Source organism: Pristis pectinata, chromosome 12 (assembly GCF_009764475.1).
Source record: "Pristis pectinata isolate sPriPec2 chromosome 12, sPriPec2.1.pri, whole genome shotgun sequence".
Classification (NCBI taxonomy): domain Eukaryota; kingdom Metazoa; phylum Chordata; class Chondrichthyes; order Rhinopristiformes; family Pristidae; genus Pristis; species Pristis pectinata.
The window spans coordinates 7,893,272-7,909,357 of record NC_067416.1 but is presented as its reverse complement, the minus strand read 5'-3'; the positions used below and the strand labels follow the sequence as shown (position 1 = coordinate 7,909,357).

At 46.3% G+C, this 16,086-nt stretch overlaps 1 protein-coding gene across 4 annotated transcripts in view; it reads right to left on the bottom strand.

Moving 5' to 3' along the window:
* Positions 1 to 16,086, bottom strand: part of LOC127576880 (semaphorin-4G-like) — a 171,415-nt gene that overhangs the window by 126,905 nt on the left and 28,424 nt on the right. For all 4 annotated transcript variants that reach the window (XR_007957292.1, XR_007957291.1, XR_007957293.1 and 1 more), the window contains one exon: positions 13,563 to 13,823. Coding sequence is in view for 1 of the 4 variants with exons in the window: in XM_052027690.1 (XP_051883650.1) it covers positions 13,563 to 13,776 (214 nt within the window). In the remaining 3 variants the exon portion in view is untranslated. The remainder of the gene's footprint in view (positions 1 to 13,562; positions 13,824 to 16,086) is intronic.

The window sequence follows — 16,086 nt, the reverse complement described above, 5'->3', positions numbered from 1 at the left end:
CCCTCCCTGAGAAGAAATTTCTAATTCAGTTTAGTTCCTCTGCTCCTGTAAAAGATAATTCTTCACAAAGACTGTGAATCTTTAAATCCTGCATCTGCCCCTTTAAAGCCTCTCTCAAAGACTTTGTTCCTGTGATATTACGTAACTCCCTCCCAGTCAGACTGAATTGCTGGCATACTGAACCCTCTCCATTAAGGACCATCGTCTCCTCCTTCTGTTGACATCCACCTCGTATCAGATCACCAAGTGTGCCAGTGCAACAGTGCCCGGCAGCATTCTGTCCTACCCAGCTCCAAGTCAGGAGATTATGGACTCAAGTCCCACTCCAGACACCAGAGCACAAAGCCCAGTGCAGTACTGAGGGCAGGCTCAGTGGGACGTGGAACCAACATGCCATTTGCTTTCGTAGGTGGATGTGGGAGATCACACAGCGTGACTCTAGGGGTGTGGGGGTTGGGGGAGCTTGTTATTCTTGACGTCAGGGTCAATGCGTTCCCTTCAAATTACAACCAGAAAACAGAGAAGCTGCTTGTGGAACCTCGCTGTGCACAAATTGTCTGTTGCATTCCTTACACTGACCAAACCTCAGGAAGAACCTGATTGGGTCTGCAGTCCTTTGGGACACCCTGTGAACATGGCAGAGGGGACAGAAGTACAAAGCGATCATTCCCTACAGCAAACAATTGTTTCTGGTGTTCATTTAACACTGGAAATACTCAGCTGCAGAGGCAGAGAGAGAGACAGATAGAGTTAACGTTTCAGGCTGATGACCTTCCATCCAATGACACTTGTTTCTCCACAGATGCTGTCTGACCTGTGGAGTTATCAGGGTCAGGGACTCAAGAACTAGAGGGCATAGGTTTAAGGTGAGAGGGGAGAGATTTAATTAGGATCCTGAGGGGCAACTCCTTCACACAGAGGGTGGTGGGTATATGGAACGAGCTGCCAGAAGAAGTGGTTGAGGCAAGTACATTAACAACATTTAAAAGGTACTTGGACAGGTTCATGGATAGGAAAGGTTCAGAGGAATATGGGCCAAACACGGACAAATGGGACTGGCTTAGTTTGGAATCTTGATCGGCATGGACCAGTTGGGCTGAAGGGCCTGTTTCTGTGCTGTATGACAATCATTACCGCGACCATCACGCATGTGCACATGCGCACACACTCCTGCGTGCGCACACACTCACGAGTATACACACTCATGCACGCAGACATACTCAAGAATTAAAGACTTCAGAAGCTGAGGTGGAACTGAAATTCCACCAGCAGTGTAATAATCCCCTCAGGAACCATCTCCTTGCTGTTAACCGTCAGCAGAGCTTAATCCTTCTGAAAGACACGTCATATTTACACACAATGTCCTACACAGACAGGCCTGCCCCCATCATCGAGAGCCTCCCTGTTTACTTGTGCCTATGTTGTAAAATATCATCATGGCTGTTCCCGGAACGGAATCGCAGTAACACCAAAACACACATTAACCGTCTGCCCGAGTTGGCTCTTGATCAGGATTGTCTCGGCACTGTTCTTTTCCAGACCTGCTCATTAAATGATTCTGTTTATACTCCACTTCTCTCCCCGCTCCCCGCGCCCCCCCCCCCCAACAGGTGGGAGGCGCTCAGGATGGATGAGCTGGAGCTGTCTGTACAACTCCAGTAACGTTTGCAAGTTTGGGGGCACGGAGCTTAACTGAAAGCAAGCACAGGCACCTCATCTTTGTCAAATAAAATCAGCTGAGCACCTGGTTGAAGGTTTCAGTCAAGGTTTGGATGTACGGGGTGTCAGGGCAGCTTCAGACCTGATGCAGGATCTGAGACGCTTTATGGTCAGACACAGAGCCGGCGTGGGCAAGCAAGCTCACGGCTGATGGGTAAATGGGACCCAGTGTGTGTTTATATATGGGCAGCAGATACTGGAATCTGGAGCAAAAATACTAACTGCTGGAGGAACTCAGTGGGTCAGGCAGCATCTGTGGTGGGAAATGGACAATCAGTGTTTCGGGTCAAGACCCTATGTCAAGAAGGGCTGAGAGTGTAGAGGGGAGGGGGAGGGGTGAGGCGGGGGGGTAATGATTGGTGGAGCTGGGTGGGGGAGGGGAGAGTTTGGGGGTGATGGGTGGAACCAGCATTTTGGATGAGATGATGGACCACCCAGGAAGAGTCAAGCCCGGTGGAAGCAAAGACATGAGAGAGGGATCCAGGAGATAAGCTGAAGTGTGGGCAAGTTGGTCCATGCCACAGAGGCAGACGAGGTGACGGAGCTGGCAATGTAGCTGGGCTTTCCTCGGGGTCACACACAAATGGTCAGGCAGCTGTCAGACTGGGACAAGACTTGGATTGAGAACGGACTTGCCCATGGAAGACAGAGGGTGGTGGCAGAAGGGTTTTATTCCGGCTGGAGGTCCATGACCAGTGGAGTTCCGCAGGGATCGGTGCCAGGACCTCTGTTGTTTGCGATACATATAAGTGACTTGGCTGGAAATGTAAATGAGTGGGTTAGTATGTTTGCAGATGACACAAAGATTGGTGGAGACGCGGACAGTGTAGAGGGCTGTTAAAGGATACGGTAGGATATAGATCAGTTACAGATATGGGCAGAGAAATGGCAGATGGAGTTTAATCCAAGCAAGTGTGAGCTGTTGCACTTTGGGAGGTCAAATGTAGGGGGAAAAGTGTACAGTTAATGGCAAGAGCCTTATAAGCATTGATCTGCAGAGGGATCTTGGGGTCCAAGTCCATAGCTCCCTGCAAGTAGATGGGAAAGGCGGCATACGGCATGCTTGCCTTCATTGGGCGGGGTATTGTATGTAAGACTAAGGAAGTCGTGTTGCAGCTGTATAAAACTTTGGTTAGGCTGCACTTGGAGTATTGTTGCAATTCTGGTCGTCCCATTACAGGAAGGATGTGGAGGCTTTGGAGAGATTGCAGAAGAGGTTTACCAGGATGCTGCCCACATTACCCAGGTCGCTACTCTAGGGCTATTCGGAGATGGTGCTACATTGTCGGAGCTGCTGTCTTTCATCAGAGACATTAACCTAAGGCTCTCAGGTGTGTTAGTGTAGCAGTTAGCTTAACGCTATTACAGCACCAACGACGCGGGTTCAATTCCCACTGCTGTAAGGAGTTTGTACGGTCTCCCCGTGGGTTTCCTCCCACATTCCAAAGACGTACGGGTTAGGAAGTTGTGGGCATGCCATGTTGGCGCCGAAAGTGTGGCGACACTTGTGGGCTGCCCGCAGAACACTCTATGTGTTTCGATGTACATGTGACTAATAAAGATATCTTATCTTATCAGGTGGACTGAAAAGATCTCATGGCTCCACTTAACAAATGGGCTCTTTGCCGATGTTCATCCCTCGGTTAACACTTAGAGACGGGTTAGCTGCTCAGCTTCACCCTGCTGTATCACACAGTTGGCCACCATGATTCCCAAATTACTCTGTGACTACACCCCTTCCTCGGCTGTGAATCTATTGAACGTCCTGAGATACAAAAAGGGCGCTATGAATCAAAATCTTTTTTCACCTACTAGCAGTTTTTCCTTAGAGCAAAGGAGACTGAAGGGGAACCTTAACAAATGTAAACAATATTTTGTGGCTAGCAAGAAGCTTTTCTTGTTTAATGGAGGCATCGAGATCCAAAGGGCATAGGTTTGTGAGGACGTTGAGCGTTAGAGGGGATCACAGTAACATCTTTTTCACCCAGAGGGTGGTTGCCTGAGAAGGTGGTGGAGGCAGCCACTCTCATAACATTTAAGAACCATCTAGACAAGCACTTGAATTGCCAAGGCATAGAAGACTATGGACAAAATGCTGCTAAATGGGATTCGTATTGAAGGTGGGCTTAAGGACCTGGTTTGGTAATTGCTTTATTATTGTCACATGTAACAAAGTACAGTGAAATACTTTGTTTTACATGCCATCCATACAGGTCACTCCACATCATACACTGAGCACTGAGGTAGTAGAAGGGAAAAGCAATAACAGAATGCAGAATAAATTGTTACAATTACAGAGAAAGAGCAGTGCAGGCAGACAATAAGGTGCAAGGCCACAACAAGGTAGATTGGGAGGTCAAGAGTCTATCTTATTGTACAAGGGGTCCATTCAATAGTCTTATAACAGTGGGATAGAAGCTGTCCTTGAGCCTGGTGGTACATGCTTTCAGGCTTTTGTATCTTCTGCCCAATGGGAGGGGGGAGAAGAGAGAATGTCCGGGGTGGGTGGGGTCTTTGATTATGCTGGCTGCTTTACCAAGGCAGCAAGAAGTGCAAACAGAGACCATAGAGGGGAGGTTGGTTTCTGTGATGTGCTGAGCGGTGTCCACAACTCTCTGCAGCTTTTTCAGACTTGGGCAGAGCAGTTGCCATACCAAGCCATGATGCAACTAGATAGGATCCTTTCTATGGTACATCTATAAAAATTGGTGAGGGTCATCAGGGACATGCTGAATTTCCTTAGCCTTCAGGGAAGTAGAGGCACTGGTGCTGTATGGTGCTTATGTGCTGTATGACTCTCAATGACTCTAGTTAGCTCCTTATGTAGACTTGCTTGAACCACAATGTAGCAAGGTAGGTGGAGTGGAACTTATGAGTAAGTAACTTCCGTTATCCAATTGTTAACATATTTGCTCTGTGGTTTGCAGAGTAGGAATTTCCATACCCACTCCTTGCCCACGATCTTTCAGACCTTGTAAAGTGGAATCTCAGTTGGATCCAGTTGTAGGAATGCTGTGGTTACCAGGGAAGGTGGGAGGCCACCTTCAAGACACGAGTCAGGAGTGTGACGAATACATTCCATTGGCCTGGCTGAGTACGGGTCCAACGCCACTCAACAATGCACAGGACAACACACACTGCCCGACTGGTGGCCCACCCAGCAGACAAAACGTCCAGTCTCCACCACTGGTGTAATGTGACACTGGTGTGAATTCTCTGCAAGGGCACCTGCAGGCCAAAGCTTCTTCCAACAGCACCTCCAAAACCACAACCTCACCCCCACCCAGGGATGAGACCGTGCTCGTGGGTACACCACTACCCACAGAGTCACACATCACCCGGACATGTTGCTCCTTCATCAGCACTGGGTCATAACCCCGGGCAGCACAGTGCACAGCTTGCAGAGCTGCTGCCTCACAGCTCCCCTCACCGTCGTTCATCCAGACCTTCGGTGCCGTCGGCACGTTCTCTCTGTGACAGCATGGGCTTCCTCCTCCCACATCCCAAAGATGTGCAGGTTGGTAGGTTAATTTTCCACTGCAAATTGCCCCGGGTGCGTATGTGGGCAGTGGAATCTGAGAGCAGTTGATAAGAATGTGGGGAGAATAAAATGGGATTAGCGTAGGATTAATGTAAAATGGCTGGTTGATGGTCAGCATGGCCTGTTTCCGTGCTTTTGAGACTTGCATCAACACCTTCACCACCCAGCCCAAAATAAATCAAACTGGAGGCTCTATCCTTTCCCAGTACCATCCTGTGTGCAAAGAACAGATAGAAAGTAAACAGCGATAACATGCATACAGCAGGATGGGTGATAAAGTGTGAGCTGACTGAACTGCCCCAAACAAAACCAACAACTTTGAAAGACAGGAATCCTGGGACTGAAAACTGCTCGACAACTAAGCCATGTAATCCTAAACCAAATTCAACCCATGACAAGGAAATGAGGTGGCTTGATTTCCAGTCCAGTTTTACAGGTAGCTGATGTTGCGTAATGTGCCAGGAAAGTCTTGCTTAAAAGTCATTGCAGAATGCCACCTGACAACCTTTAAGTTCCACTCTGAGCTCCAGACCATGGCCCCTGCTGCTGTTGATAATGTTTACACCTCCCCTGCATCCATCCTGTTTCTTTAGTCTTGTAAGATCAACCGTCCCTGTTGTTTAATCGCCCTGGCAATCCACCCCTCACAGTCGTTCGTCCTTCTCCCTGTATCTCTGCCTCTGCTAAAAACCGTGCTTAACATTTCCAAGTTGCAAGGGAGGGGCATCGACCTGAAGCATGAACTCGGTTTCTCTCTCCACAGTTGCTGCCTGCTTTGCCGAACATTTCAAGCACATTCTGTTTTTAAGTGTTATCATGACTGCACTGTCTAAAAATAAAAGCAAGTTGGCACAGCAAAAGTCCTTTCAAATTAACTTAATTTGGAATTTAAATCATCCTGGTCACTAATGTTCAGGGTACGACTTGCGTCAAGAGGCTTCAGGGAGATACAACCCACGCACAGGAGCTTGCATTTATTATACATTTATTCTGCACAGTGGTGCTCCACTCAAAGTTCACATTTGCATGATATGGACCTCACTCTCTAGGCCAGTACTTATTACCTATCCCGAACTACCCTTGGGCAGGGCAACTTGCAGTGCCTCTCAACCATGTGGGGTCTGGAGAGAGATACAGTTAAAGGTCTTCCTTCTCACCGACTCAAATGAGTACAACAGAATATGAAACGACTCACACACAGCCAGTAATTTTGGAATAGTTCTCCCACACAGCGATATTGAATAATGGAGACTTGAGCAATCTCCAGCTCAGTGAAAGGAGAACCACAAAATAGGAGCAGGAGTAAGCCCCTCAAGCCTGCTGCACCATTCAATATGATGCACATGATACAGGAATGTAAGAAGCCGCAGAGATGAGTGGACTCTGCCCAATACATCACGGGCACATCCCTCCCCACCATCGGTGGTATCTACATGAGGCGCTGCCTCAAGAAGGCAACATCCATCATCAAAGACCCCCACCATCCAGGCCATGACACCTTCTCACAGCTACCATCGGGCAGGAGGTACAGAAGGCTGAAGTCCCACATCAGATTCACTACTTCCCTTCAACCATTCAGTTCTTGAACCCACCGGCACAACCCTAATCACTACCTCAGTATTGCAACGCTATGACCACTTTGATCACTTTGCACTACAATGGACTTTGTTTTTTTTCTCAATCTAATTGTGTTCTTTCTTGTAAAAATTGTGGATAATTCATGTTTAATTTATATTTTTCTTGTGAATGCTGCTTTTCTGAAGCTATGTGCCTGTGATGCTGCTGAAAGTTTTTCATTGCACCTGTTCACACATGTAGTTGTGCATATGACAATAAACTCAACTTTGATCAAGACTGATCTGCCCCACGTGGTATCTCCTCTTTTGCACCAGGTGTCCATTTTGAAAATGTATCTACTTATTTATTTACTCATTATTTATCTATTTCTTAACAAGTCTTTTTTACCCCCCAGGGTTGAGGAATCAAGAACTAGAGGACATAGGTTTAAGGTGAAGGGAGAGATTTAATAGGATCCTGAGGGGCAACCTCTTCACACAGAGGGTGGTTAATATATGGACTGAGCTGCCAGAGGAAGTGGTTGAGGCAGGTACATTAACAACATTTAGAAGACACTTGGACAGGTACATGGATGGGAAAGGTTGAGGGGGATATGGGCCAAATGCAGGCAAAAATGGGACTTGCTTAGATGGGCATCTTGTCAGCATGGACCAATTGGGCTGAAGGGCCTGTTTCCATGCTGTATGACTTCAGAAAAATCTCTTTAAATTCCCCCAAAGATCTAACCTCCACCATCGTTCACAGTGGAGAATTTCTCTTGAAATTCTGACTCTTGAAGTTGGACTCTTGTGAAATATTAGTGTACAAGTACTCCAGAAGTAAGAGTTCTGGTGTTCCAGCCTCTGGAAAAGGGAAGTCTGAGAATGGATCTAAAATTCACAGGATCTGGATATATTTTCCATTCTAACTGCCCATGAGAAAATGGTGTTGACAGTTAAATAACATTTTTCCCCCCATAAAGGGCAGCTAAGAATCAGGAGATTACTGTCAATCAGGAGACACACATCACTCAGACCAGATAAGGGCAACGGGTTTCTTTCCATGAGTGTGGCACATTAGTGAGGCCAGTTGGGTTTTTAAACAAGTCCTTGGCTCCATCATCACCATTACAGGTGATAGCACTATTTCAGATGTATTTAATTAACTGAATTCAGAGTTATAAACTGCCAACGTTTTACATGTTATTGAGAACTTTATGATTTTGAAAGGGTTAATGTTGACATGGAGCATAAGTTTATGCTGAGAACAAAAGGTATGGACTAATATACTAATTATATAAAAGAACCAGCAAAAACAAAAATCCAATGAGCAGCACAGGGGGATCTTCTTTACCCAGGAAGTGGTGAGGTGTTAGTCACCTATTGTGGTTGAGGTGACTAACTCAGATACATACAAGGAGAAGGTAGATAAACTCTTGACAAAATGGAATGAGAAATGGAATGAAACACAGGTGGAGGTGGATGAAGCGGGGTGGGGAGTGCTGATACGGAGTGTGAACAGTTTTAAGTCCCACGTAAATCCCATGTCCCTCTGCTGGACTGCTGCTTCTGAAGAACATCTCTTACCCAACATGGGAGGAAGTATTTGGTTGTCATGTGTTTAATTACTGCATCACACGCAGTGGTACGTTTTTCTGTGCTGCATTGGACCTGAATCATCACAACAGCAAAGCAGGATGCAACATGCAAATCCAAGGGTGACAAACTGACGGGCAATGTACAGTCATATACCCAACACAACAACCTCAACAGCAGTCAGATTACCAGTGCTTTGGAAGGGTGGAACGGCCTTTGAGCTGAAAGAGCCCCAATCTGGATGAACTTCAGATCAGCATCACAGAACCGGAAATATTCCAACACTGACCATACATTCTGCCCATCAAATCCATGCCAGCTCCTGGTAGAGCAATGCCACTGGCCTCATCCTTTGCTCATAGTCTGCACATTATTCTCTCTCACTGCTCATCCAAGTCACTTCTGATGGCACCAATTGATTCTGGTTCCACCACCCCCACAGGCAATGAATTCCTGATCATAACTACTTTCTGCGTGATAAATATTTCCTCATACACCTCATGTACTTTTTACCTAAAATGTTAGATGCGTTCCCTAGTCCTTGAACTATCTGCGAGTGGAAACAGTTTCCCTCAACCTACCCTACACACACTTCATACACACCCAACAAAGCTTCTTTTGCTTCATCTTCTTCCACAAGCCCTCTCCTCCCCCAACTCAGAACAAACTTAGAGCCAATACTTTTCCCAGAGTTGGATCTTCCACTCACAGAGCTGGAAGTTGCTCAAGTCCACAACATTTCCCACTGTAGCAAAGAATTGGGTACCAAAATTCACGGCCGACACTGTGGTGCAGTACAGAGGTAGTGTTGCACTACTGGGGATGTTGTTTTTCCAGCCAAGACATTTAACCAGTGCCACATCTGCCGACTCAACTCAACATAAAAGACCCCAGAACACCATCAACAATGCACAGAAAAGGTTACAGACGAGCTGCTGGTAAACAGGGTTACGTTGGCGTGGATACGGTGGGCTGACGCAAGACCCCATGACTATTTCGAAGAGGACCAGGGGAGTTTTACACAATGGCCAGGCATCACAACATCACAGAAGCAGATGATCTGGTTGAATCTACAGTGGTGATTACCAGTGCTTGCTCTACACCAGCTGGTTGCTTGGTTGCTGTGTTTCCTTCAAAAGAACTTCCTTGGTTTTGAAATGTTTCTGGCTCTTTGTTTCCCTCTTCTTGACAAATATTTTGCGCCTTTTTTGACTGAGGCAGCTACAAATTCAAATTTGATTTCAAATTCCCAGCATCCTTTCCTATACTTACCATCTCTTCACCACAACCTCCAACCAAAGCAGAAGTAGTTTACCACGTACCTGCCTAATGTAATGAGGCCACTGACATACCATTGCCTTGGGGTCTGGGTTAAAGTGATCAGAGCAAAGCCCCCTCTTTCCTGGCTGCCTACATGTGCACTACATGAAAGGTCTGGGCACTTTCAATCCTGTAAACCCATGGGACAAAGCAACACTAATTAGCACCGTGGAGCATGAATTAATAACTCTCTCTGAAGGTCGACATATTCAGTGTTGCTACTTCTGGATAATCATGAAATGGAAGAGGAATTCCTTCCTATACCAACAGCAACATTTAAAAGACATTTGAATAAGTACATGGATAGGAAAGGTTTAGAGGGTATGGACCAAACATGGGATAACTGGACTAGCTTAGGTGGGCACCTTGGTCAGCATGGACCAGTTGGGCCAAAGGGCCTGTTTCTGTGCTGTATGATTCTATGACTATGACCCACAGCGGAATGCTAACAGGACAGACATTGCATTGTCTCCTGCTGCAAGTACAGGTCAACTGGGCATCTGAGACCTCAGTGAACGTCAGGGGCAACCGTGAGCTTAACCAATGGGATTATTTCTTTTTATTTGACTTTTCTGGATGTGACCATCACTGGAAAGGCCAGTTTATTGCCCATCCCTAACTGCTGAGTGAATGACTTGCTGGTCCACGTCAAAAGGGCTTTGAATAGTCAGACATCTTGTTGAGGGTCTGCAGTCTCATACAGGCCTGTCCAGCTGAGGACGGAGACTTTCCCCCTCCAAAGATTACCAGCGAACCAGATGGGTTTTTATGACAAGCTGATAATTCCATGGTTACCATTACTAAGATTGTTTTTGAAAAAGCTAAAACTTAAATCCTAGATTTATGCAATTACTTGAATATAAAACCTTCAGTCCTAATGGTGGGATTTGAATTCATACCCTTGGTTGTTAAGAGTCCCCTGGGTTAGCAGTAACTTAATTATTGTGTCAGCACCATAAGGAATAAGAAAGAAAGGCCAACAATGTGGAAGATGGGGTGAACTTGGGCCAAATCAGGTGTGGAAAGAGAAATCAAGAGGGAATTTAAACTCACAGGGTGGGAATCTTAGATGCGAACCCATACCGTCTCCAACCAGTTGACTTCCATCTTTAGCAGAAGTTGACCAAGTCAGGGTTACTTATTTAAATATTTTAATGAGATTGCCTGCCTCAGATTCCATCTCATTGGTATTGGTTTATTATTGTCACTTGTACCGAGGTACAGTGAAAAGCTTGTCTTACAAACCGATCGTACAGGTCAATTCATTACACAGTGCAGTTAGTACAGAGTGCATTGAGGTAGTACAGGTAAAAACAGTAACAGTACAGAGTAAAGTATCACAGCTACAGAGAAAGTGCAGTGCAATAAGGTGCGAGGTCACAACAAGGTAGATCGTGAGGTCATAGTCCATCTCATTGTATAAGGGAACCGTTCAACATTATTAACTTAAACCCATGCCAGATGTCAGGAAACTTGGCAGCTGAAGGAAGTCCAAGGTTTCTGCATTATCTTCAAAAGCAGTTGGTGGAACAGGAGTAAAAGCCTCACCACCCCCATCCACGACTGCCCACCAACCCTGCTGCCATCAAACTAACCCGATTGGATCCACCAAGACACAACCACCCTCATTCAGACCGATGACATCACTGACTCCATCCTTCCCCAAGATTCGAACCTCCCCCCATGATCTCCAGCCACGCCCCCTTATCTTCACCCACCAACACGCCCCCTTATCTTCACCCACCAAGACCACGAGCCTCACGATCTCTACCCCAGCAGCGCAAACCTGCTCCGCTATAAATTCCTTGCTCTGCAGGAGGCGGAGTCCGTCACTCGGACTCCCTCCGAGACAGGGATCTGGTTTCAGAACAAAATCAGACACACCCTAAAACCCCAGAGGATTCAATCGCAACTCCCCCCTCCCGGCTCCTCATAGACTTTCTCCCAGGGCAACAATGGCTAACAAGAGGGGACATCATTTTGAGGTGATTGGAGGAAGGTATAAGGGGGATGTCGGGGTAAGTTTTATTTTCCCCACACACAGACAGTGGTGGGTGCGTGGAACACACTGCCTGCAGAGGTTGTGGGGACAGATACATTAGGGGCATTTAAGAGACACATGAATGATAGAAAAGTAGGGGGCTATGTGGGAGGGAAGGGTTAGATAGATCATGAGCAGGATAAAATGTCGGCACAACATTGTGGGCTGAAGGGCCTGTACTGTGCTGTGGTGTTCTATGTTCCTGCCTGGAAGTCCCACCCAGTGAGACAAAATAAAAAAGGGAAAGTAGGACAGGCTTCAGAAAGAATAAAATCGACAGAAAGGAAGCATAAGGGTTTCTTTATAAAATTTGATCTTTTTAATTGATTACAGACAGGAATGAGACCGAACCAATTTAAATTGCCACTTTCTTCAGCTGGAGAAGTTGACTGACATTGCACTAAAACTTATCACAATGTTAGTAATTGTGTAATGAAGTTCTGCCCTAGCCACTAGAGACCACGGTGTGAATCAATCAGCAGGTGCTGGAGGTCTGCCAAGCACGGCGTACATCTAAAACCTCTGGCCAGTTTGCATGTCAATCACACAGAGCATCACAAACACACCGTGATTGTTCCTGCAACCGCCAATGTCCCACAGAAGGACTGCTCCAATTTCAGATCCCACAGCGCTAGTCAAAGACAGGACGTCACAGTTCCTCAGCATTGACGGCGCTTGGGTGGGTGAGTGTAACTATTTGGAGAGAGTGCACAAGAGAAGAAGCCCACGGTAGCATTATACAACCACTTGGAACCTGCCAAACGTGGCTGTACGTCTCTCGGGAAGGGAGGAGGTCACAGTGTGGAAAAAGTGAATGGGGCTGTGCAGAAACTGACCCACAGAGTGTGTGAGGTTATTGTAGGCTCAGTGGCATCAAACCACAAGGAGCACTGGGAATTACAGAATTGGCCAAACAACTTTAATTTCTTTACCCGGAGAAGGGTTGGAGTGTGGAACTCGCTCCCCGTTCAGCTGCTTCTCAACGGGAGAAACACTGCAACTGATGTCTCCGGCACATCTCCCAGCTTGGGTCAGCAGGCAGCAGTCCCTCCCCTTGTAATCCTGCGTCCTGAAGCCAAGTAACACCCGACGTCCCCCACCCAGTACTCACACCCACCAGTGACCCTGGTCAACCACCTCAACACAGGAGAACAATCACCAGTATTGAGCTGTGGCGAAAATCCTGCAGCACAGTTTCTGACCTGCAACATCAAAAGCAGCAGCCGTGGTGTTTAAAAAACATTCTCATCTGATGTCAATAGACAGGGACAGAAAGAATAAGAAGATTACTGACAATAAATGAAGCCTCAAGTTCAACTGAGAACCAACTGGTATTTATTCTCTCTCTCTATTACATAATCACCTTCAACAAATCACTTGAGGTCAGTTATCAACTCCCAAACACCAGTTATACAGACCCAAGGTAGTACCCACTGTACAACTTCTATATAGACCCCACAGAACATCCATTGTATGGTCCCTTGAGGTCACCCATATACAAGACAGCGCCCATTATATAACCACCACGGTTTGGGTTGTGAGCAGTTCACAGGGACGGATCCTGCCGTAACCTGTGGAGGACCCATGTACAAGAGAATGCCCATTACGTAACCCTTATGTAGAACACCCATCACTTAACCACTGAAAACCATTGCAATTTAACCCCTGGACACCCACTGTATGGTGTCTGCCACATGCAAGCACTGCACAGCACCCTTGAGATGTAACCACTGTATAATTCCAGTCACGTAAACCTGGGAACTCAATACAAAGAAAGGTGGCACTTTACCTTGTATCCGTGTTGTCCGTCTGGGAATATTGTCAAAACCCATGATGTGCGTCGCCGGGCACAAGGAAACTCCAAGTATCAAAGCCATGAAGAGATGCGCTCCACTCTCACTCACTTTGAGCATTGTGACCTGTGTAATACTGTTGAAGTCGGGTACCGTGAGACAAGGCGAAGAGACAAGCCGTCTACTCTTCCTCACGCACCAAACAGTCATGCTTCCAGAATAATTTTCCACAATGCTCAGTCATAGGTGCATAATTTCTGTGGGAATGAGGAGTAAACACATCAAAAGAAAAGCCGATTTATCACTGGTATCAAAGCATCAATCAGGAGCACCAAGTGGTACAACATGACATTACACCTCTCATCCAATGCTCCAAGTTCACAGAGCAACAAACAATCTGCTGGTGGAACTCAGCAAGTCAGGCAGCATCTGGGGGAGGGAGGAATTGTCAGTATTGAGTCGAAATCCTGCATCAGGACCGGAAATGCTGACAATTCCTCCCCCTCCCCCCCCCCCCCCCCAACAGATGCTGCTCGACCCGCTGAGTTCCTCCAGCAGATTGTTTGTTGCTAAAGATTCCAGCATCTGCAGTCTCTTGTGTCTCCAGGTTCATGGCCTGCATTACACAGGCAAGTGCCCACTTTGACTTGTTGAGATGCTGCATGAACAGAACTTCCACACCTAACGCAGAAATCCCGAGCTTACTCCGCAGTAATGGACACAGTGTCAATCACTGAGTATCCCGCAGTGCAGTCCCCAGCACATACACTGGGAATGGTCTCCTGGATCTGTGGCAGGACCATGCAGAGGGGAAGGTCAGCTGCTTTTGGTTCAAATTATGTCTGTTTTGTTTAATGTTTTCTCATAAGCATTTTCACATAATTTTAAATAAACAATTTTCCAAATTTCACTTTTAAATAGCTCTGTAAAATTTCTAAATGACAGGATCATTTAAAATTCATAACTTTTGACAGCTGGAAAAGCTGGGGACGGGGCTTTGCCAACTGTCAAAGCTTTCAGGAACATTTAGCAGTGGATTTGGGGTGGGTGGGGCTTTTTCAGTGTGTCAGTGGGGGGTCCCACCATCGCGCGCCACTCAGTATCACTGCTGGAGTCTGGGACACTTCAGGCTATGGAGAATGGGTCCGTGCATCTAGACAAGGTATGTTTCGGTATAGAGTGTCAATGGATGGTAATATACTGTAGAACAGAAAATGATGGAAACGCTCAAACAACAGGCAATACCTGAGGAGAATGGTTCAGGTCAAAGACCCTTTGTCAGGTGGTCTTTCCCAGCAAGATCTGGACCAATATATATTTATACCCACTTCTTGGCTCCTCTCTGAATCCCCTCACTAAACTACAACACAGACAAGGGCAGCAAGTGCTTGGGTGCACCACAAGCTCCAAGTCACACAACTTGGTAACATATGACCACTCGGTAATATATCACCGTTCCTTCATCGTCAACAGATCGAAATCCCAAAATGTGCGCCGTGGAAGCCCCTCCACCAACGAGGACTGCAGCAGTTTCAGAAACTGGCTCACCACCACTCCTCCAAGGATTGTTAGGATATCAGATACTGTTCAGGAAGAGGGGTTTGAAAGTCTTGAAGTGAAGGGCATTTCAGGTGCTGAGCTATGATAGTTGATGCCTGGGCTGGGACAGTGGGGCAGGATAGAGTGGAAGGTGGGAAGAAGGGACAAGGTAAACCACAAAGAATAAATCTTCCATGTTTTGATTTTTTTGTGTGGGTCGTTGGGGGGAAATTATACTTTTACACACCAAAGGCGAGTGACATTACACAGCAATAAACAGTCCAAGGTTCCTGGTCAATATGCTCAAAGCAGTGGACACCTGATCACAGCACCTGAAAAACACTGCATTTGAATAATTGACAATGGGGGGGGGGGGGGAGAATAGCATAAAATAAATGAGTGGAAATGCATGAAATTTAAATGGTTGCATCTTCTACCCTTTCAGTTGTCACCTTATTTTAAACAGATTAACCCTTCTGTTTAACATCATAGTACAGACATTAGAATGAATGTGTTAGATATCCATATAGAAATATACAACAGTGGATTTATTACAGCTCAGAAAGAGGTATTTCAGCGCATCAAGTCCATGCCAGCTCCTGGTAGAGCAACTCCTCAGTCCCAATCCCTCACTCTTTCCCCAACAAGGTATTCCCTTGTCCAATTCCTTTTCAAGGCACTGATTGGTTCCATTTCCAACTCCCTCCGGATCTCTGAGTGAGTTTTCCTCACAACCCATTTATATCTTTTACAGAAAATTTTAAATCCATGCCCACATGATAATGTCAACAGCAACTTCTGCTTAAATACTTGGCCTCGCCTATCTATGCTCAATCTTCATTGAGAAGGAAAACTTTAAATGGGATTCTCAAACAAATCCCCACAGGACAAAGATTCTTGCATGAGTTGATCAGGACTCATCATTTCTTGACAACTATTTCAAATGTTGTGCACCATCTTTATAATTACATAAAGCAGAGC